General features: G+C 37.0%; 1 protein-coding gene across 9 annotated transcripts in view; it reads left to right on the top strand.

Moving 5' to 3' along the window:
* Positions 1-21,176, top strand: part of BRAF (B-Raf proto-oncogene, serine/threonine kinase) — a 148,234-nt gene extending 127,058 nt beyond the window's left edge. For 3 of the 9 annotated variants that reach the window (XM_001496264.7, XM_070266009.1, XM_070266010.1), the window contains 3 exons: positions 3,921-4,055; positions 7,977-8,130; positions 13,956-21,176. In XM_001496264.7, coding sequence (XP_001496314.4) covers positions 3,921-4,055; positions 7,977-8,130; positions 13,956-13,978 — 312 coding nt within the window. In that variant the 3' untranslated portion in view covers positions 13,979-21,176. Of the gene's footprint in view, positions 1-3,920; positions 4,056-7,976; positions 8,161-9,000; positions 9,026-13,955 lie in introns of all 9 variants that reach the window. The other 6 variants (XM_023639834.2, XM_070266008.1, XM_070266007.1 and 3 more) reach the window with 3 other exon arrangements.
* The last annotated feature ends 855 nt before the right edge of the window (positions 21,177-22,031 follow it).

The raw sequence follows: 22,031 nt of genomic DNA, 5'->3' as shown, positions 1-22,031 counted from the left end.
TCCCTCTTTTGAATCGATAACGAGTTATCTGCAGTGAAGTAACCCCAAATATTGCTGCATCCATCCCCTTGATTTGATTTTTCTTACTCTCATACTTTCATCTCCATGGCTCTCAGATTGGACTTCTGCTTAAAAATCTGGGAATATTCTTCTTTTTCATGGGAGGTGGGACAACTCCTTTTTTACTGTGTAATACAGGAATCATTCGCCTGCTCTCTCGCCCCCATAGTCTGAGGTGGCAGGTTTTGCCTGTCAATTCAAAGCAAGACTCTGGTAAAGCAGTGTAATGGAATGGCAGACCTTGGACTCACGCCCTGCATGACCTGGTTGCTTTGCTTCTCTAGGGATCTTATTTTTCAATTATAAAACAAGAGATTGGACTAAAGAATTTCTTCTAATTATGAAGATCAGATTCTTTCCTAAAGCAAGTCTCTTTGCTCCTTGAGGGGTGACCATCCGTATGTTACTTTGCAGAGTAGCATGCCTTTTTACTTTGCTTCTCCTAGAGCTGAAAGTCTGAGAAGTTGATTTGTCATTTTTTCCCTTCTGTATCATTCCATTTTGCAGTCTAATCACCCTTTCCTTCCTTATTTCAGTGCAGCTTCTCTACTAAATTGGGATTAATAATGTGCTCATTTAAGCTAGGTATATTGACTCTCTACCCTCTTGGCTTTCTTTTCTTAGAGCAGAAGTGCTGTGTCATCTTAGAAGAAAATAATAGATAATGTTTGTCTGTTATTTCTATTCTAGTTATTATTGCTGTATAACAAACCACCCAAAACATAGTGGCTTAACCAAATTATGAATCTGCAATTTGGGCTATTCTTTGTGAGGAAGGTTTATCTCTATTTCACATGGTATTGGTTGGGGTAGATTCACTGGGTATTAAAGGATGTACTTCCAAAATGGCTCATTCACATACTTGACAAGGTGGTGCTGGCTGTCAGCTGGGAGCTCAGTCAGGACCACGGACCAGGAGCCTTAATTCTTCTCCATGTGGGCCTTTCTGTGAGGACTTCTTCACAGGAAGCTTGGACTTTCTCACAGCATGACGGCTGAGTTGTAAGCACAGATCTCAAGACAGGAAATGATGAGTACCAGTGTCTTATCAACACTCAAATTATTGTATTTCAATTAAAAAATTTTCAGTACCTATTATATGCAAAGCACTATGGGATATAGAGGGTACAAAGATGAATGAAACACCCGCTGTGCTGTCAGTGGAGTCTGCAGTTGTGCTGAGGCAGTGCAGAGGGTGATGTGGAAGATGAGCAGATGTTGGCTCCGGCAGTACACAGGAGTGAGTGAAGGGCTGGGGATGCCACAAGTGCTGAGTATAGACTGAGAATGCAAATCACCAGTCCCAGAATTTCAAACCAAGCTGCTGATTTTGTAGTATATATACCACTGGAGTCTTCTATCCATGAATTCCATCCAGGAAAGGCTTTCCCTTTAAGTTTAAGTAATTGCAAAGTGTAACTTCCAGTGTATTATATTAACATTTCAAAATAAAGCCATTATATCCTACTTTTAAATGTACCCAACAAAATCTAAAAGTCATACTGATTTGATACCTCCCATCACTTGTTTGAAAAATACAAAAGCTCTTCATTAATTTTTGAAAGTTTTTACATGGCTCTTTTTTCTGTTTAAACTATTTATGTTCTACTTCTCCCAGAGAATTTTTTCCCAATGTAACTGTTTTTATGCTTTAAAGCCTTTTGTTGATCATTCAAGTCACATCTCTGCAACAAAAAAATGTGTTCAGATTTAAAATTTGAAATAATTTTCCTGTGACTTTAGGCTCAATGTTAATTTTTTAAATTCTGAATTATGCTGTCGCTAATAATTATTAATATATAACTGATTAAAAAATAAGTTTTGATATATAGAAACATAGAAGGTAAAATTTTATTGGAAATGTCTATATCTTAATGAACGTGAGGCTTTTCTTTTTAATTCGTTCATATATTTGTGGATAAATATGACTTGCTAGAATGAGCTAGGACTTGGCATCAGTCCTTTTCCTTATTTTATTTTTAAAGAAGTAAGTGCTGAGAAATATTGTTCAAATAAATAAGAAAATGGGAAAGTCAGGAGTTTCGTTGTAACTGTATGCAGAGTTCAGTGGTCCCCAAGACCACCCTCAGGTTCAGTAATTCCTCACGTCTCACCGAACTCACTGAAAGTTGTTAATACTCACAGTTAAGGTTTATTGCAACAAAAGGATAGAAATTAACATCAGCCAAGGGAAGAGGCACATAGAGCAGATTCCAGGAGAGTTCCACGTGCAGAGGTTCCAGTTTTCCTCTCCCCATGGAATTCTGGACAGCACTGAATTCTCCTGGCAGCAGTGTGTGACCACATGCATGAAGCATTGCCAATCAGGGAAATTCACTTGAGCCTCAGAGTCCAGAGTTATTGCAGTGCAGTCATATAGATATGGTTGTTTACCTCTGTGGCTGACCTTAGTTTTCACCCCTCCAGAGGTCTGGCTGATACCACATGACTCAAAGCCCCCTCCATAAATCACATTGATAGCATAGACTATCTGGCGTGGCCCAAGGCCCCCAGGTAGACAAAGACACTGTTATCAGGCAGGACATTTCAAAAGTTTAAATTACCTCCCAGGAGCCAAAGGCAAAGGCCAGCCCTCTCTTTGGGCAAGATTAATTCTTTACCATATACTATATCACTTACTTATTTGAACTCATTTCTGTAACATACCAAAACTTACGTAATAACTTGTCATTAAAAATTATTTTAATAATGAACCAACAATTAATTAATTTTACTGAAAGTAAAGAATTGGAAACCAGCTATCTTGCAAAGGGATTTGTTACCTATTCATTAGAACCAAGTTGGACACCAATATTTGGAAGTGTCCCCTTGGTTTCCCAGCAGTTTTATACCCTAGAGTAGTGTGTACTATAGTTAAATCCCACGTGGGTAAAAGGTATGCCTTTTGTAAAGTGAGAGAAGGGCAGTTGTGACAGGGAGATGGGAAAAGAGGATAAGCTTTACATTTCTACTTCAGTCGTGCCTGGGCAAATCAGTTAAACAAGGGCTATTACAGCACCAAATGGGAAATAACTTACACTAAGATATCAAACTTGACTTTTTAAAATTCATCAGCTCTGCCCTCTAACCAGGGGATCTCTTAGTGGCTCTTTCCACTTGAGCCTCTTACCTGTTCCCTCTAAGATCAAAATCCCTCTCTCCTCTGTGAGTCCCAAGACGCTAACATCTGTCTCTGCTCACTCTCAAAAGAACCAAAAATTAGAAAATTAAGAAATTAGAAAAATTGTAAATCTTTCCACCCAAGGAAGACAAGCTTTTTTACTTCATTAAACAAAAGATTTTAGTTCCCAGTGGCTTCACCTTTTTTCTGGAGGAGGCTCTGATTCTCAGACTTAGATAACCAAGTGGTCCATTCGAGTCTCCTCGATGAAAGAGCTTAAAATGCAGATGCCAAAACAGCTGGTAAAAATGTTAACTGTTTTCGTTCCTTTTACATATATGTGAAGGACTTAGCACAATGCCCAATAACAAGGGCTTGATAAATTATTGTTTAAATAGAAAAGAGACACAATACAGTCTGTGATATAGAACGAGTACCCTATTAGTGAGAAAGTAGTCTGGATATGGAGAGACCAGAAGCATGGGGAGCAATTGGACTTTACAGTAGTCCAGGGGTCATGAAGATTTCCGCTTGCAGCCCATTAAGCATTGGTTCCTAGTCTATGATGTACAGGAATCAGAATACTAGCATTGTGTTTTTAAACTTTTTATTGAAGTGTAATGTATAATGTACTACAGAAAAGTACACATCATAGTGCACAGCTTGTTGAATTTTCATATTTATGTATTTTTCAACTTATCTACAAGGTTGTATGATTTGCCTTTTTTTTTCTCCCCAGATAATTTTTATGGTGGGAAGAGGATATCTATCTCCAGATCTCAGTAAGGTACGGAGTAACTGTCCAAAAGCCATGAAGAGATTAATGGCAGAGTGCCTAAAAAAGAAAAGAGACGAGAGACCACTCTTCCCCCAAGTAAGAAAAAGCTTTATGTTACCTAAAAGGATGGACTAATATTCAGATGCAGATTTTTAAACACTTTTTGTAGCACACAGTTGTATTTCATGGATTTGGATTCCATGTGGTTGTGTGCAGACTCCAGATAAGTAGACACATAAAGATGATTTTATAAAGACTGAGTAGTGGCACACCTAGAAACTTACAATCCCGGTACAAAATATTCAGAAAGACTTTTTTTTGTCTAACATTTCTCACACTTTTTGGCCTCAGAACCCTTGTACACATTTAGAAATTGTTGAAGACCCTCCCTCAAAGAGCTTTCGTTTCCGTAAGTAATAATAATTACCATTTTAGAAATTAAAACTGTTTTTAAAATATTTATTTATAAATTTATTTAGACATATAAAACCAGTACATGTTAAATAATGTTTTTGTGGAAAATAATTATATTTTCACAAACAAAAAAATCAGTGAGGGGGCCGGCCCCGTGGCCGAGTGGTTAAGTTGGTGTGCTCTGCTTCGGCGGCCCAGGGTTTCGCCAGTTGAGATCCTGGGCACGGACATGGCACCGCTCATCAAGCCATGCTGAGGCAGCATCCCACATGCCACAACTAGAAGGACTCACAACTAAAAATACACAACTATGTACTGGGGGGCTTTGGGGAGAAAAAGGAAAAATAAAATCTTTAAATTAAAAGAAGTGAGAAGAGAGGCATTGTTTTACATTTTTTGCAAATCTCTGCAAAAAGAAGACAGCTGGATTCTCTTCTCTTGCATTCATTATGTTGCAATACCTTATATCATGTAGCCTCTGAAAACTCCACTTAGACTTGTAAAATAATGACAAGTAAAAGGGAAATAATATCTTAGTGTTATGAAGATAGTTTTGATATTGTAGTATATATCATATCATGTAGATATGTAGATAAAATAGTAGATATTGCAATATAAATTCAGTGTTTTATGATGCTTAGGAAATTTCCTGAAAGCACTGTATAAATGTCTCAGTAAATCAATACCGTTTTCAAGTGGGAAATTCTGACTCCCATAGTTACTTAGCTATCGTAATTATGGGGTTGGTCCTTTGTGAACCCATATGCCTTTGAATACCCAGTCTTCCCCGGGTAACTTAGAAGTCACTGTTATAGGAATGAGTGAATCTTTTATTCCCATCTAAAGAATTAAAGACAGAATTGATGGTTTTAACAAGTCTCTCTGGGGCCGTCTCAGAGCCAGGAGGGGAGGCTAAATGGTTGGGTAGGTAGATGTTTTACATATTGGGATTCTAAGTTACTGTTCCTCTAAGGAAGAGTTTTGGTGGTTTTTTTTTTTTTAACCCAGAAAACCACTGGTTTAAGACTATTAAAGTAAAAGACCAGTATTGTTGACCACTATCAGCAGGTCCCTACACCATGTTCTCTTTTCACATCCCCGGGGCTAGAGTTTCCTATTTCACATGGTTGGTGTACGTTAATAATGCAAATTCTATCTTTGGGCCCACTTTTTAAATGATATTAAAAGGGACAAAATGGTCATACTTCTAAATATAGGTAACATTTCACTCATTGCATGGTGTCAGAAAATGAAGTGCATGTATGAATTTTCTAGGTTATTAAAGGCTACCTCTTTTAAGTATTATTTTTCAGTTTTCATTGTAGGATCTCTTTCACACAATGTACAAATTTCAGATGGCTAAAGATTCATATCTAAAAAAGAAAACTGTAAAATATGAAATCATTTTTATACCTTGAGGTAGGAAAGATTTTCCTAAGTAAGAGACAAAATCTAGAAGTGCTAGAGGTAAAGAATAGCAGACATGGCTACGTTAAAAGTTTTTAGGGCCTGGCCCCATGGCTGAGTGGTTGAGTTCAGGTGCTCCTCTTCAGTAGCGAGGGTTTCACTGGTTCAGATCCTGGGTGCAGACATGGCACCACTCATCAAGCCATGCTGAGGTGGCATCCCACATAGTGCAACCAGAAAGACCTACAACTAGAATATACAACTGTGTGCTGGGGGCTTTGGGGAGAAGAAGAAAAATAAATAAATAAAAAAGAAGATTGGCAACAGATGTTAGCTCAGATGCCAATTTAAAAAAAAAGTTTTTAAACTTCTATATAGTAAAAATAATATTGAAAGATAAACAGAAAAATAATTGTGACGTGTATAACAAAGAGTAAATATGTGTTATACAAAGGACTCCTACAAATCAGTAAATAAGAGATAATCAATAGAAAATGAGCAAAGGATATGAACTGGTGACTCACAATGTAAACACAGATGGTGAATGAACTTAGGAAAGGATGTTAAGAATTCAGTGACATCAGTAGAATGCAAAGTTAACACACCAGTGAAATAACATTTTGGTTTTACCTCTCAGATTGGAAATATCTACCATTGGGAACAATGTTGGAAAGTGAGAAAGATCCTTCCTTGTAAATTTTTTAGCGGTATTGATGGGAAGTGAATTGGTTTGGCCTTTTGAAAGGGCTTGGTAGAATCCGTAAACTTAAAATACATAGACCCTTTGCTCTGGTAATTCCACTCCTAAAAATCTGTGCTATAGAACCTGCTTCCACAAGTATTCAGATATATACAGGAATGTTTATTGTAATTGGAAAAGATAAAGACATAAAGGTCAAGGTATAGAGGAATATAGAGGACGTGGATATCAGTGAGGGAAAACAATGCAAAAAAACGTGTATAGTATGATACTACTTTAAATGGTGGTGAGGGTGGGGAAGGGCTCTGTTTTCATGTCTGCATGTTTATGCATAGGAAAGATCCAGAAGAAAGTATAGACTTGGGACCAGCCAGGTGGCATAGTGGTTAAGTTCAGGTGCTCTGCTTCAGCGGCCCCGGGTTCGCCGCTTCAGATCGCCATTGGGGACCTATGCACTGCTCATCAGGCCATGCTGTGGCAGCATCCCACATATAAAGTAGAGGAAGATTGGCACAGATGTTAGCTCAGGACTAATCTTCCTCAAAAAAAGAAAGAAAGAAAGAAAGTATAGACTCTTTAACAGTGGTTACCCCTGCAAGGTAGGATTTGTACTTTTTGTATTACTTGCATTTTTATTTATATGTTATGCTTGTAATTTTAAAATTTTTGTAACGTTGCTTACTTCTTTGCCTTCTTATACTAATCATTATGCAGATTACAGTTTAACTTAAAAAAGAAATTTTGGTAGCTCAGAAAAATGATAGTAATGGCTGCTAAGCAGGTTTTATTGAGTACTTACTATATGCCAGGCAGTGTGCCAAGCCCTTTACACATATGTCTCATGCTTATGAACATGCTTTATCATACTGTATGCCTTCAAAGGTCATTACTTGTTTCTTTGTACCTTAAAATATGCTAAATTTCTGTGTTTTGTCTGTTGGTATCTATTTGGAGAGTTTTCCTGTCTTCTCCTTCACTCTTGGGTTGTCACTTGTCACTTCTCACTCCTGTGCCACTAGCAGCCTGGGTCACTGGGATCCTACTTTTAATTATGTGTGTGTAAGACATTTCCCATTACTAAGTTTTTTTAAAGAATGAGTTACTCTGATGGCTGTTATGACGTCTTAGAGTGCTTTACTTATTTATGCTCCATCTTCTTCCCAAAAGGGACTTGTTATCTGTGAGAAATGGGTGTATAATTGGTTTAAAATTTTTTATTTACTGTTCCAAGGCTGGCACATTATCTAAAAAAGCTAACTATGGGTTACTTTCCCCATTCAGTTTACAGAGATAAAAGCTGTAGCAGTTTGGTAATTTTCTTTTCTTTTTAAGGAAAAATATCTATTTTTTTAGTATTTTTCCAGGCATTCAGGATAATACTGAAAACAATGTAAGACTTCAGATGCTTTCTTGTAAAGTGTGATGGGATTCTTAAAGATTAACAGAACTTAGATTTTTATTCTTCTTTCTTTTTTCTTTCTTTTCCCTTTTTTCAGATTCTCGCCTCTATTGAGCTGCTGGCCCGCTCATTGCCAAAAATTCACCGCAGTGCATCAGAGCCCTCCTTGAATCGGGCTGGCTTCCAGACAGAGGATTTTAGTCTATATGCTTGTGCTTCTCCGAAAACACCCATCCAGGCAGGGGGATATGGTGCGTTTCCTGTCCACTGAAACAAATTCAGTGAGTGAGAGAGAGAGTATAGGAGGGTAGGGACAAAGGAAAATGAACATATATTTGCTTATATATTTGTTAAATTGAATAGGCTGTTCTTATTTTAAAAAGGTGAACCAAAGAACACGTATGTTTTTAAAGACTGGATATAATTTTTTCCCAAGCTAAAATTCATACTTAGCATTGGATTTTCAACATCCAGGGGTTTTTTTAAATGCACAGTCCTTGCTGAAAATTTTCCGTGCCTCTTCCAGAGGCTTTACTTCCTGTTCCAAGTTTGTTTTGTTTACTTGGTTATTCTACTTATTAAACTTCAATTAAACGTTTCTCACGCACCTTTTGTTATTAGTTACCACACATCCATTCAGGACTCCCCAGACCAGCGCCCCTCCTGAGCGGGTGTTTGTAGGTGGGAGGGTCACAGCAGGTTAGCCTGTGTTAGGTCAGGCATACCAACAGATCTAATTTAGGAAGTTGCTAGAATCGAGTAAGCCTATTTTTATTCTTAATATTTATTATGTAACTATTTATTTCAGTTTGGAAAATAGAGATTTCCTTTATTCCCTTAAAGCAATAGACTAAATTTCTTTTTATAAATTATGGATGCAGGTAACCAAAGATATTGCTGATCAGTGGCATGTTTGACAGGAGTAACATGGTTTAACTTTGGATTTTTATTGGGGAAATGTTATAAACCGGAGTTCCTTTTAGATAATATTTCTTAGAATATCAAGGGTGTCTTAAACATACAGAAGTTGAATTTCCTTACAAATGCGTTGCCTCCTCTACCCCCAAAAAAGCATCACAGAATTCTGTGAGAACTTTTAGGTTTGTTTGTTTTTCTTTTAGATATCTCTGCTTGCCAAACAACCAGGTAATAGATTTTTTAAAAATTACTGTTACTTTAGATTGTGCTTAACTCTCGTGATACCTGTTTTAGCAATCACCTTATCAAACTGCCTCACAAAATTTCTGTGCTCTTTATATTCTTTGCCCAAGAAGATTCTAGTTATTATGAATGAATGCTGTTCTCTTTTTTGCATTCCACAGCATGAAGTATTTGTTGACAGTTTCTAATGCTTACGCTTTCATGTGTTGAAAATGGCTGTAATGTGGCAGTCAGCATATTCTTACTGTGAACCAGAATCGTATTGAGAATCAAAAGTGAAAAGAAGCAACATTGCTCTCATCTTATCTAAGAAATTGCCATCTCCACTTCAGAGTCAGCCTAGGGACCAAAGGCAGCCTCTTAAATAAATCTTCATTTACTCAATTTGGATTTGTGATGATTTTTAAATAGAGCTGGCAGTTCAGGGTTATTCTAGCACACAGATAACATCTGCTTAAATGCCATCCTTCTTTGAGGTCAGTCAAGAAGAAAATTGGGGGACTTTACACTAATGATAATTTAGTTTTTAAATACCAAAAATAAATTTTTGAAATACTTTCTTTATTTGAATAGATTAGATTTCATCCAGGGAAACCACTCAATGATAAGTATGGCATTCCTTTTGCTCCTCATTTGGGTAGCTTAAGATAAGTAATGCCACTTAGGCTTTTAGAAGTTGATCCATAACTTTCAATTTAAGCAAGAGTAGTGAAAAAGAACATTAACTCATATTTTAAAAAATGAGAAAAAGTTGTAAACGTCGCATGTTGGAAAACATCAAAGTGCATGATTTCTAAATCCTCCAGTGACACTAAAGATAGGATTATTAGTAATTATTATGGGGTTTTATTCACAAATTGAATAGCAAGCATGTAGCTAACAAAGTTTTTACAAAATTGACTTGGTCTGTGGAATGCTCAAAAGCTTTGAGCATTTTGAGGCATGGGAGTCAAAGGATCTTTTTATTGATAGAGCTCTTCCTATAATTCCCCAGTATACTTGCTTCACTTTTATCTTCCTTTCCTTGTTCACTCTCTTTTTTTCCCCCCACGCTACCCACACTATCCGCGGCCGGGTCCCCCACCATCTGCTTTTGACTTCTTTCTCTTCTTTCTTTAGAGGGCATTGCTAAGCTCTTAGAACTGCTTAGAAACTCATTATGCTATCCTGTAGACATTGACATGCCTCCAAAGGGTTGCATAGTATTCTCTTTTTTCCAAATTGGGCCCACTGGAAATGTTAGTAGAAGACCATTCAGAATACAGCAGGTGAGATGTTTCCATAACACGGATCTGGAGAAGTAGGAAGCGTTGGAATGATATGTGGTAGTCTCCCTTTCTGTTGTTCTCTGTTTTATATCGAGTTTTAGATATGTTCTCCAAATAAGGGGAAGCATTTTTCTAACCATATGTAGAGTTAATCTCTTTGACTAGGTAATTGAAACAGAAAGGCATTCATCCTCTTGTGACTGACTGCTTCTTTCCTAAAGCCTGAACCCTCAGATATTTTCATTAAGGTTGATTTCCTTTTTTTAGAAAGCAACCTCTTTATAAAATTTGCCTTTTAAAAGTTACTAGTCTATGATGAGGAATGAGATTTGTCTTATTAAGTTTCAGTTGTGTAGGGATCACAGTATTTAATCAGATGCTTCAGGTTTATTTTCAGATATTACAATACTGTACCAGCCATTTAAACACTAAACCAGCAGTTAAAATCATCCCATCTCTAAAATAGTAACTATGTTAACACCTCAGCTTCAAAGGCCTTGCTCTCAAGTGGGTCACTCTCAATTTAAGGAAATGATCTGCCCTTTTTTTCTTTAATATTATGAAATGGGTACTTCATGATTAAAGCATTTTGTCAGTTACAGTCTTATTTGAGTGAAAATTATTGAGCATTTCTGTAGCACTTTTTATTTTACTAAATATTTCATCTCTCCTGTGATCATTTCTCTGAGAATTTAAGAATTCCAGTGTGTCTATGCCAGAATATTCATTGTCCTTTTGAAACTACCTGAAAGGTCACCAAAAAGAAAGAATGGGACTTACTCTGGTTTCAAATGATGCCCCCTACCTCTGAGCGGTGATTGATTTATGTAGAAAATAACATACTAGATTTTTCATAGCATATTTTATCTTTAAGTAATTTTTATCAAATTATGTGTATGACAGCCACTGAAATACCTTCAGTTCTGGAATAAAGGGTAATTATTTTGTAGTATCTTAAAACTAGTTAATAAAGTCCTTAGCTTTAAAATAAACAAACCATGATATTTGAGGTGTCTGAAATCACAGGGTCTTCCCAAGTGTTCTCTGCCCTATTCCTAAACAAAGTCAAATGGAAAATAGAGCTTAGGTTTTTCTCAACCAGAAAGGAGGTAAAAAAAAAATGTTTCATTTTGGCCCCTGATTCTTCATAATATCATTATGAATATCATTAAATTTCATAATAATTTAAATTAATATGCCAAGATTTTCAAAAAGTCATAGAATATCTGGATGTTTTACTTCAAGTAACTTCACACAGCAGAGTTGACTGTTCTCTTAAATAAGATAGGGTAGAATGTAGGATAATATAGATTTCCAGATAGCAAGAAGGAATAAGCAAGGAAAGATTTTTTCCCCCCAAAAACAGATTCATCTCCTGTGACCTCTGTTTTTTCCTTAAATTTCTCCATGATTTCAGGGACATATGTAGAGTTTTGTTTTATTGATGTCTAAACTGAGTTCTTTTTGTCTTTTTTTTCTTGGACCTGAAGTCCAGTTATGAACAGAACTGCATTCTGTTAGGGACGGTAGGCTCTGGTAGGACCGTCTTAGTGTTTGCTCTGCCGGTGTTTGATGTGGAGTTTGTTGGTAAGATTTTGTGCTTTCGGGGGTAGTTTTGTGTGTTTTTATTTTTAAGGCTAATATTTAAGTTTGTAGGGTAGAACACTTCAACAAAATGGAGTGTCTGATTGTAATAATGAATAGGAAACATCTGAAGATTTTTTGATGCAGTATATAAGATTTGGCATAGAGTTTATCATTTTCTGATATTCTGTCACTTAAAGGATGAATTCCAGCCCTTGTTTTTAACGATTTCTGTTAAGTAAATCCTATTTTTACACTGGCTTCCTTTAATTAGATTTAGATTCTGCTAGATACAGTGACTACTCATAAGAATGTTAAAAATTGCTTTAAAGAAATGTATTAAAAAAATAGCAGCCTTAAAACCATAATGTACTGAAACCATAAGCAAAGGTAGTGAGAATGTTTATATATTTCTAGAGTCTCTGTTAACATAATATTCTCCTGTGGTTATGCTCTAAATATTTTACTCTCCAAGGTCTTAGCAATTTGGTTATTTTTTTCATCAGTGCCTAACTCCCCAGTCCTTTTAACGTTCAATATGAGATAATAATTCTTTTATCCTTCCTTGATCTTTTGACTCACAATCCCTTGGTTAATTGCTTTGTTAAAAGGAATCTGTAGATGGGAAGAGACAGTATCAGTATCAGCAGTCCAATTAGTAGTTGTATTCAGAATGGGAAAACAAATTATTAATTATTGAAAACTGTTTAGGGGCTTATTAATTGTTAAGACCCTGGACTTTTGGAATCAGCACCTTACTTTGCCTTCCAACTCTGCCATTTTCTAGATGTGGGATCTCAGGCAAGTTACTTAACCACTCTAAATCCCAGCTTGCTCCTTTATGAAATAAAGAGGAATAATAACACCTGCCTCATAGAGTTATTGTGAGGATCAGATGCAAATGTGTATAAAATATTCAGTGAGGCACCTGGTATATAACAGGCACTCAAACAGTTGCTAATATTATCAGCATCCAATCTGAGGGTTCAGTTAGCCTGTCATTAACAATATGTTGTTTTGGGGACATGCCACTGTTCTCTAGTAACCAGTTGGCATCTAATAGCAATCAGAAAATGGATAGGTTATTTCTAAATTAAATAGTGTATTCATTTAAGTGATTACTTGGATTCTCATGAGAAGCTGCTATTACTGAAAAAGGATGTTAAGGCTGACTAAATTCTGCTAGTTGTCAGTTATTAACCAACCCCCAGAAATTAACTATAGTATATATTATAAGAGGAACCGACCTCTAGGTACAAGTAGAAGCTTTGGACAAAATGGTAGGTGAAAAATAATGGCATGAAGTCCCCCATATTCGGTAAGCTAAAGGAGTGTAGTACCTCAAAGGGACTTTGTGGTTTAAAGGATTTCTTATGCTGAGAATAATGTTCAGTGGCATGTGCCTATATGTAATTTTTGGTAGTTTAAAAGGTGAAATGAACTAGAAAATGGAGGGACTGGATTTTCTTTCCTTCTGTCAAATGTGTAATGTGGACAAATCATTTGACCATTTAATTTAATTCTTGGGGGCCAGCCCGGTGGCGTAGCAGTTAAGATCGCATGTTCCGAGTCGGTGGCCTGGGGTTCACTGGTTCGGATGTGGGGTGCAGACATGGCACTGCTTGGCAGGCCATGCTGTGGCAGGCATCCCACATATAAAGTAGAAGGAGATGGGCATGGATGTTAGCTCAGGGCCAGTCTTCCTCAGGAAAAAAGAGGAAGATTGGCAGCAGATGTTAGCTCAGGGCTAATCTTCCTCAAAAAACAAAAAAAAGGATAATTCTTGCTTCTTCCTTCCTAATAGTGGCATTATAGTAATGAAAATGAGTTGATAATTCAGGGGGTGGGGGAGTATTCTACAAATCAGCCTTACTATTTTACAATCTGTTTCTGAGAAATTTTGTTCATTGGAACTGTTTTCAGCTTGATTAGAACCATAGCATGTAAAACCCAAGTGGGAAGGTATCTGCACACTTGACAGTGAGGTTTCAATGAGGCTTTTCTGTGTCTCTAGGTTATTTGAGATAACTTTTTTAAAATTAGCTCTTGTCCTCCCTCTACAGGAGAATTTGCAGCCTTCAAGTAGCCACACCATCATGGCAGCATCTACTCTTATTTCTTAAGTCTTGTGTTCGTACAATTTGTTAACATCAAAACACAGTTCTGTTCCTCAAATCTTTTTTTAAAGATACAAAATTTTCACTGCATAAGCTGGTGTGGAACAGAATGGAATTTCCCATCCAACAAAAGAGGGAAGAATGTTTTAGGAACCAGAATTCTCTGCTGCCAGTGTTTCTTCTTCAACACAAATACCACGTGCATACAAGTCTGCCCACTCCCAGGAAGAGGAGAGACCCTGAGTTCTGACCTTTTGATGGTCAGGCATGATGGAAAGAAACTGCTGCTACAGCTTGGGAGATTTGCTATGGAAAGTCTGCCAGTCAACTTTGCCCTTCTAACCACCAGATCAATATGTGGCTGATCATCTGATGGGGCAGTTGCAATCACCAAGCATCGTTCTCTTTTCTGTTCTGGGATTTTGTTGTGGAGCTCTTTCCCCTAGCCACCACCGGTTAATTTCTGAGGGATGGAACAAAAATGCAGCATGCCCTTTCTGTGTGGTGTATGTTCAGTCCTTGACAAATTTTTATCAAAATGGAGCTGTTTTAATTAAATGGAGGATGAGAGGTGAGGAGGGAGGTACATTTTGATGTAGAGGAAAAGGGAATGCTGCATCTTTTTCCTGACCTACTGGGTTTCTGGCCTTCTGTTTCCTTGCTCACTGAGGGTGTCCGCCTAACCAAGCAGGCTGGAAAGTGCTGGCACACATTGCCTTCTTTTCTCATTGGGTCCAGCAATGAAGACAAGTGTTTGGGATTTTTTTTATTTTTCCTCCACAATGTAGCAAGTTCTCAGGAAAATACAGTTGATATCTTCCTCCTAAGCTCTTCCAGTCACCAAGTACTTAGTGGCTACTTTGTCCAGGGCACAAAATGCCATGGCAGTATCTAGTTAAAAGCCTACAATACTGATAACAGTTTTGAATGTGAGACATTTATGTAATTTAAATGTAAGGTACAAGTTTTAATTTGAGTTTCTTCTATTTTTATTAAAAAAAATAATTTTCAGATTGAATTGAATTGGAATAAAATACTTCCCACCAGAATTATATATCCTGGAAAATTGTATTTTTGTTATATAAGCAACTTTTAAAGAAAGATGATTATCCTTTTCTTTACCTAAATATGGGGAGTCTTAGCATAATGACAAATATTTATAATTTTTAAATTAGTGGTACTTGCTGGATCCACACTAACGTCTTTGCTAATATTTCATTGTTTCTTCCAACTTACTCCTACACTGCATCCTACATCCTCTTTCTAGTCTTTTATCTAAAATATGCAACCTAAAATAAAAATGGTGGTGTCTCCATTCATTCTCCTTCTTCCTTTTTTCCCAAGCCTGGTCTTCAAAAGGTTAGGTAATTTGACAGATGAGTTCCCCAGGCAGAGAACAGGGCAATTTTAGGGGTATTGGGACTGAGGGAGGATGTGTGAAGCCTAATGTCAGTTGTTTTTATAGAAAGAGCTGCTGTGGTATTAAGAAGCTCCTTCTTTATCTTTGCATAAATGGAAAATATAACCGAGTCGTAGCTTCCTTTGGCCTTTACTGAAGGGCGGTATAAATCACCGTAGTAGCAACAAAAGTGACTCTAGATGTATTAATGGCAGATTAATGGTAAATACCTCCCTTATCATGAGTCTAGAATCTCTTATCAGGATTTAAGAATGTAAATCAAATCAAATGTACGTAGTCCAACCAAGCTATGTAGCCAGGGACCTAAAAGAAATTAGACAGGACCTATAAAATAAATCAGGGAATTAGAAATTGTTATTTAAAATGTTCAAATTGTAACTTGCCCCACTACATCTTTCGGCCTACTAAAGCTCACTGCCGTTAGATGATTTTTGCTGAGATAACTGTATTCAGAGGAAGGCCTACTGAAAATTCCGCAGACCTGTAAAAGTGGCCCCACTAAAAGGGAAAATATCCTGAAGTTATGAATGAGTTTCAAAAGCAGTGTATTCTTAAGCCTTACACGAGCAGAGCAATATCTTAAAAAGTTCAAAAGTTACAAAGATGGAAATGATTTGTGGTGATTTGAAGAGCATCTTATATGCAGAATGCTGTCTCTCTTTGAAAAGCAGTATTTTTCTCTTTAAATATGTCCCTATAGATGCTTTCAAACATGATTGTGTTCCCTTTACCAAGATTTCAGGGAGCTGGGCTTGACAGTAGGCATGTCCTGCTGAGCAGGTGGAGCCTGCCAGAGGCCCAGGCACAGGGCCGCCTCAGGCAGCAGGAGCCCGCATGGGAGCTGGTTCTGGAGGAAGCTTAGCATTGGAATTTTCAAAACAAAATTCAAGGTGAAACACCTTTTTCTTCCCTTTCTTTTTAGTTTACTATCTCATTTGAAAAAGGGGAGCAGACGTGATCTCAAATGAAGCTATGCCCAGAAAGCAGGCTCAGGGTATTCTTGAGAGATTTTTGTAGAGCCCTTAAAACATAAAATTTTAAATTTCCCTTTGTTTTTTTCCATCAAATAGTTTTTTCTTTAGTTTACAAATGACATGAAAAAAGGGGTTTTCCTCTGAGTTTTACTTGCTTTATTTTTTGATGCTTAGACTACAGATAGACGTGTTGAGCTCCTAAGAAAATACAAGGAAGAACTCCTTGTTTGTGCAAAGCACTTTATAGGTAATTTGTGTGGATAGAACGCGGCTCCTTCACTGATTATTATCTGTCTTTTCCGTAAAGTGGCTGCAGTGCCTTCTGTAGTGTATTTTATTTTAGGTAAGGAGAGGTGAAGCCTTCTGAAAAATTTGAGAGAAACCATAAAAGATTGTTTTGAAATGTGTAGTATTTCTGATGAACTTTTTCATCCTCGAACTGCAGTCTAGGGTCCAGACTGTTGCCACTGAAATAATATTGACCAAAAAGTAGTTTATAAAAGAGATTTGTGAATAGGAAATCCAACGTGATCATTTGTATTTATGTGCACCTTAAAAGAAGATTCTTTCTAGCTGTCAAATTCTGGTTCCTGAACATCCAGTCCCTGATTGTATTTGAGATCTGGTGGGACATACTGGGGCATCCTAGGAGACAAAATCCCATATAAAGTATATGTGTTCTATTTATGTTGGTATTGGAGAAGAAAGAGCGTTACATAGTTAAAAAAGAAATAATTCAAGACTTCAACACTGTCAACCTGAAACTTTGTAAATATTTCCTAGATTCTCGTTTGGTGCAGTCACAGCTCTTTTATCACATAATGTTACCGTTTGTTCATCAGGCAATGTTTGAACTACCGCACGCCCCTCCTCAGATCTCACCCGCCCCTCCTGTACATCCACCTCTCCAGCCTCATGCAGACCTCATCTAGCTTTAGTTTGAAACACATTGCAGGGTTCAGGTGACTTCTTCAAAAAACTACCTCCTCAGAATGAGGTAATGAATAGTTATTTATTTTAAAATATGAAAAGTCAGGAGCTCTAGAACATGAAGATGATTTAGGATTTTATCTTTTATGTGTACTTGTATTTGAGCACTCTCATTTTGTCCTAAAGGGCATTATATATTTAAGCAGTAATACTGAAAAATGTAGCTCAGAGTATCTGAATGTTGTTGAAAGTGGTGCCAGAATCTATGTAGGGGTACGTTTCAGAATCTTAACCTTAAGTCAGTTGCATGAAATTAAATAGTTACGGTATCACTTCACTAACAGTGATATAATTTTAACTTTCAGTAGGCTTGGCAAGACAGTACATCTTCATAATGAGTTAGCCACAGCTTTGTCACATGCACAGATATTCCTAGAGAGAGACTGCCCAGCCAAGAGGGTAGAATGATTAGCCATTTAGCAAGATTCTCTACTTCCTCCAAGTTGGCATTGTTAGTGCTAGAATATCAGCACCTTGAGACTAGCAGATTCCAACCATTAGGCTATTAAAAAAAAGTGTGTATATATATATATATATATAGCCAGACATGGAAGGTTTACTGTGAGTTTGAACAGCAAATAGCTTACAGATCGTACGATGAAATGGTGTAGGTGGGGCTCTAGAAAAATACCTGGACAATTGCCAAATGATCTTACTGTGCCTTCATGATGCAATAACAAAGCTAAAATTTTAGCAGAAATCAGTGAATTGTGAAGAGAGCAGCCACTCTGGTCTAACTCAGCTGTGTTAATATTTTTTAGAGTGCAATTTAGACTGCAAAGATAAATGCACTAAAGAGTTTATAGCCAAAATCACATTTAAAAAAATGAGAAAACACAGGTAAATTTTCAGTGAACAAAATTATTTTTTTAAAGCACATAATCCCTAGTATAGTCAGATATATTTATCACGTAGAGCAAATAGGTTGAAATTATAGTTAAGTGACATTTCTAGAGAAACTTTTTCTACTCCCATAGGTTCTTCAAAGCATGGAACTTTTATATAACAGAAATGTTTGACATTTTAAGAAATTGCTGTAGTTTAGGGTTGAAGCAATGTATGCTGGGCAGCAATCGTATGTTAGTGAGAAGCGGGAAATTAAAATATAGGACAGAATTTGATTTATCAGTTTCCAGAGTACTGCTGCCAACCTAGACACTGATTTTTCAGTTTGAAAATGTAAACTTGCCTCCCAGGACTTGTTTGCAAATTAAGCGAGACTGTGTTGCTAATGCTGTTCTGGGTGCTATGGGGGCCAGGTGTGGTCTCTGGGGGCTTTTTCATGGGGCATTGGAATAGTTAGTGACCTGGCCAGTGGGTGTAAACTGGACACACTCCATGGTGTGTGCTTCTTGTATCTTGTTTCGTTCCTTGCCACCCCCAGGGAAGGCAATATACTGTCTTGAGCAGGTTCTCTACATGTTTTACTAAGGTGTGTGACGAATGCCGTACGTTGAGCACCCAAGGAGTGCAGTCGCATCTCTGCCTGATCTGTACATTAGCCACAGAAAAATGAAGTGGCCAGTGTATTCATATTCCATGTTGCTAGCTCTGATAGCATTGAAAATACTGGTAAGATTTTTGTTATATCCGTACACTAGACAGTAAGCTTTGTTTTGTTGTTTTCAGGTAACCTACTTTCACTTCCATTTGGGCAAAGACATTTAAATTGAAATTCAGTCTTAAGTTTTGTCAGGTGTGGGAAGAGTAACAGTTTCTATCAGGTATTTTTAAGGTAGAAGAGGACAGAAACTTAGGTCCTAAAATCTTAAATTAAGGTAACAGTGCTTTATTTAAAAATGCATAGGGACAGTTAGTCCCCACCTCAAACAAGTGATTAAGTACATCTTTTATTTCAACATCCACAACTTAGGCTGTTAATTTAGTAGTATTAATTACTAAATCAGTTTCATTAAAATGTTCAATTTTATTTAGCTGTTTGACTAATTACAATGATATAACCAGTTGTGCCTGAGGACACAGCTAGTGTTTCTGGATTTTTTTAAAGAATTCTACAGATTGAAGTACTCTTTGAAAACAAAGAAGTAAAAGCTGTTTATTTGTGTTAGTATCAAAAAAATTTTTGTGCAAACCATCTGCTTCTCCTGGCAGGCTGAGTACATTGTCCAGCATCTATGAGTGGCTGGTTCTGGTATCTATGTAGGGAATCGGGCATAAAATTCACCTAAGAGATGCGGCAGAAGGGTTCTGTTTACAGGGGTGGAGACGGGGCGGGGGGGGGGGGGGCGGTTATGAGTAAGTTGCTTAGTACCAGTTTTGTTTTGAAAATTATTGTGTTGCATTTGTGCGTTAAGCCTTTTTTAACTCACCGTGTGTTTTGGTGGAGTACGAGTTACATAGGAGGAAACTTCAGACTAACATAAGCAACAAAGCTCACAGACCAGGCACAAACGTAGAGAAAATGGACCAAATGGGCTGGGGGAGGGTGTGGGGCTAAGTCTGAGGGTAGGGAAAAATTGTTGTGAAGGTGGGAAATAAACTATAATTACCTGAAATAAAATGTAAGAGTGCAATAACTGTGCTTTTTATTCTAAGCTGTGAACGGTTTTTTAAAAAAAAAACATTCCTTCCTAATACATTTGTGTATGTTCTATAGCTGATTAAAACCAGCTTTGTAAACATATAATGCCTTTTTAGTCATGTTAATTACCAACATAAGTGGCTAACCTTTATGTCTTCTCTTCATGTTCTGTTAGTTTACATACAGGGCTGTGTGTGTGTGCTGTACCCTTTCCCCTCCTTCATTGGAAGATGCATTCATTGGGTCCTCTTGTGTTTCCTTTGGCCGTGTCATAGGTTATAGTCTAGGTTTGGCCTTCAAGATATCGCCTGATTTGAAGGACTCTATCACAGTGATGTATTTTTGTGGTAATCTCATTTGTTGGTTGTACACTCTGACCTTTTCCTCACTCAGCAATTGCTTCTCCTAAAATATGAGTGTACAACCGATCAGGGGATTGAATTGGACCGTTCATCGACATGTCCTTTTGAATTCTGATATTCAGTAGTTATGATTGCTCTTTGGTTTAGACCAAGAAAAAGGAAATCAACACCCTTTTCATTTACTTCTTGGTTTGAGGACAATTCTTCTATAAGGGAGAGTAAAGGGAAATCCATCATGTTTTAACTGCAGTGAATTAATGGCCCCTAGTTTGCCACTCCAACCTTATGGCAATTCACATACACATTCCTCTCCTCTCTCGCTCTCGCTGCCAAAGGTTCGGGTTTAATTCACTTCAGTTCCACTCAAGCATTGAAAAGGTTCTCATGGAGTCTGGGGTTTGCCCAGTGAAAAGATGGGGACTTTTTAATTGTCCACAGACCTCTACTATACCTGCTTTGGTAAAATTACAATGGAGTAACTATTTTTAAAGCTTATTTTTCAATTCATAAAAAAAAGATTTATTTTCAGTCAAATGGAGGATGTTTCCCTCTTGTCCCTTAATCCTCAATGTTTGCTTGAATCTTTTTTTCTTAATTCTTCCCCATACCCACTTCTTGATACTTTGATTCTCTTTCCTGCTCAGGTCCCTTCATTTGTACTTTGGAGTTTTTCTCATGTAAATTTGTACAATGGAAAATATTGTTCAGTTTGGATAGAAAGCATGGAGAATTAAAAAGATAGCTGAAATTCAGATTGAAGAAATTTATTTCTGTGTAAAGTTATTTAAAAACTCTGTATTATATAAAAGGCAAAAAAGTTCTATGTACTTGATGTGAATATGCGAATACTGCTATAATAAAGATTGACTGCATGGAGAAGTCTTTATCAAGATTATTTTTGCAGCATTATCACATTGAGTAACGGAAGTCGTCAGGGTTTTAACAGTTCTTCCAGACAGGGGAGGGACTGAGAAGTGTATGTTTCGTTTCATGCATAATGTAGATTACTGCTTGGTGGGTGGAAGTTACATGAGAAATATTTTTAAAATAAGTTGTCAGGATGAATGCCTGGTACATTGTCCCAGCTACCCTGCCGTGTGCTGACACTCTTTTGTCTGGTGTTGGTGATGACCCTCGGGTATTTTATGATGCTGTGACCTGACTGCTCCCCTCCAATGGCTCAATTAAGTGTTTGCTGTAATCGAGTCATTTAAGGAGTTGTCTGTCTGGAGGAGTTCCCCTTAAAATTGTATCTTTCAATCTTTTTTGACACAACTTCCAATAATACACATTCTGTAGGAACTCAGAATGTACAACAAACATATATTTGAAACTATGCACTCACATTTTATGCTTCATTTTTGAAAAATGCTGGCTACCCCAATGAGTTCATTTTGTGCATTTAATTTCATGACCTAAAGTTTGAAAGACACCTAAACTATCTTTAGACTATGTCAAATTACTGGGCAAAATTCCCAAAAGAGAAATAAACCATTTTAAAACTTCACTTGGAAACCCTCTGTCTGAGAATATGAAGGAACAGAAAAGTCTTCAAGATGGTTCATAGATGAGGAATCTGGTTTCTGGTCTTCATGCCCCTCCAACTAATCATAAAATGCTGTCAAGATTTAAGTATTTTCTCTGAACTCAAGTTTTCTTATCTGAAAAATGTATAATTCTATAATATTTATGTTATAGAAATTCATTTTCTAAATAACCTTCATACATGATTAC

This window comes from Equus caballus, chromosome 4 (genome assembly GCF_041296265.1).
Source record: "Equus caballus isolate H_3958 breed thoroughbred chromosome 4, TB-T2T, whole genome shotgun sequence".
Classification (NCBI taxonomy): Eukaryota; Metazoa; Chordata; class Mammalia; order Perissodactyla; family Equidae; genus Equus; species Equus caballus.
Note: the sequence above shows the minus strand (reverse complement) of the source record. Positions and strands in the feature narration are given on the sequence as shown.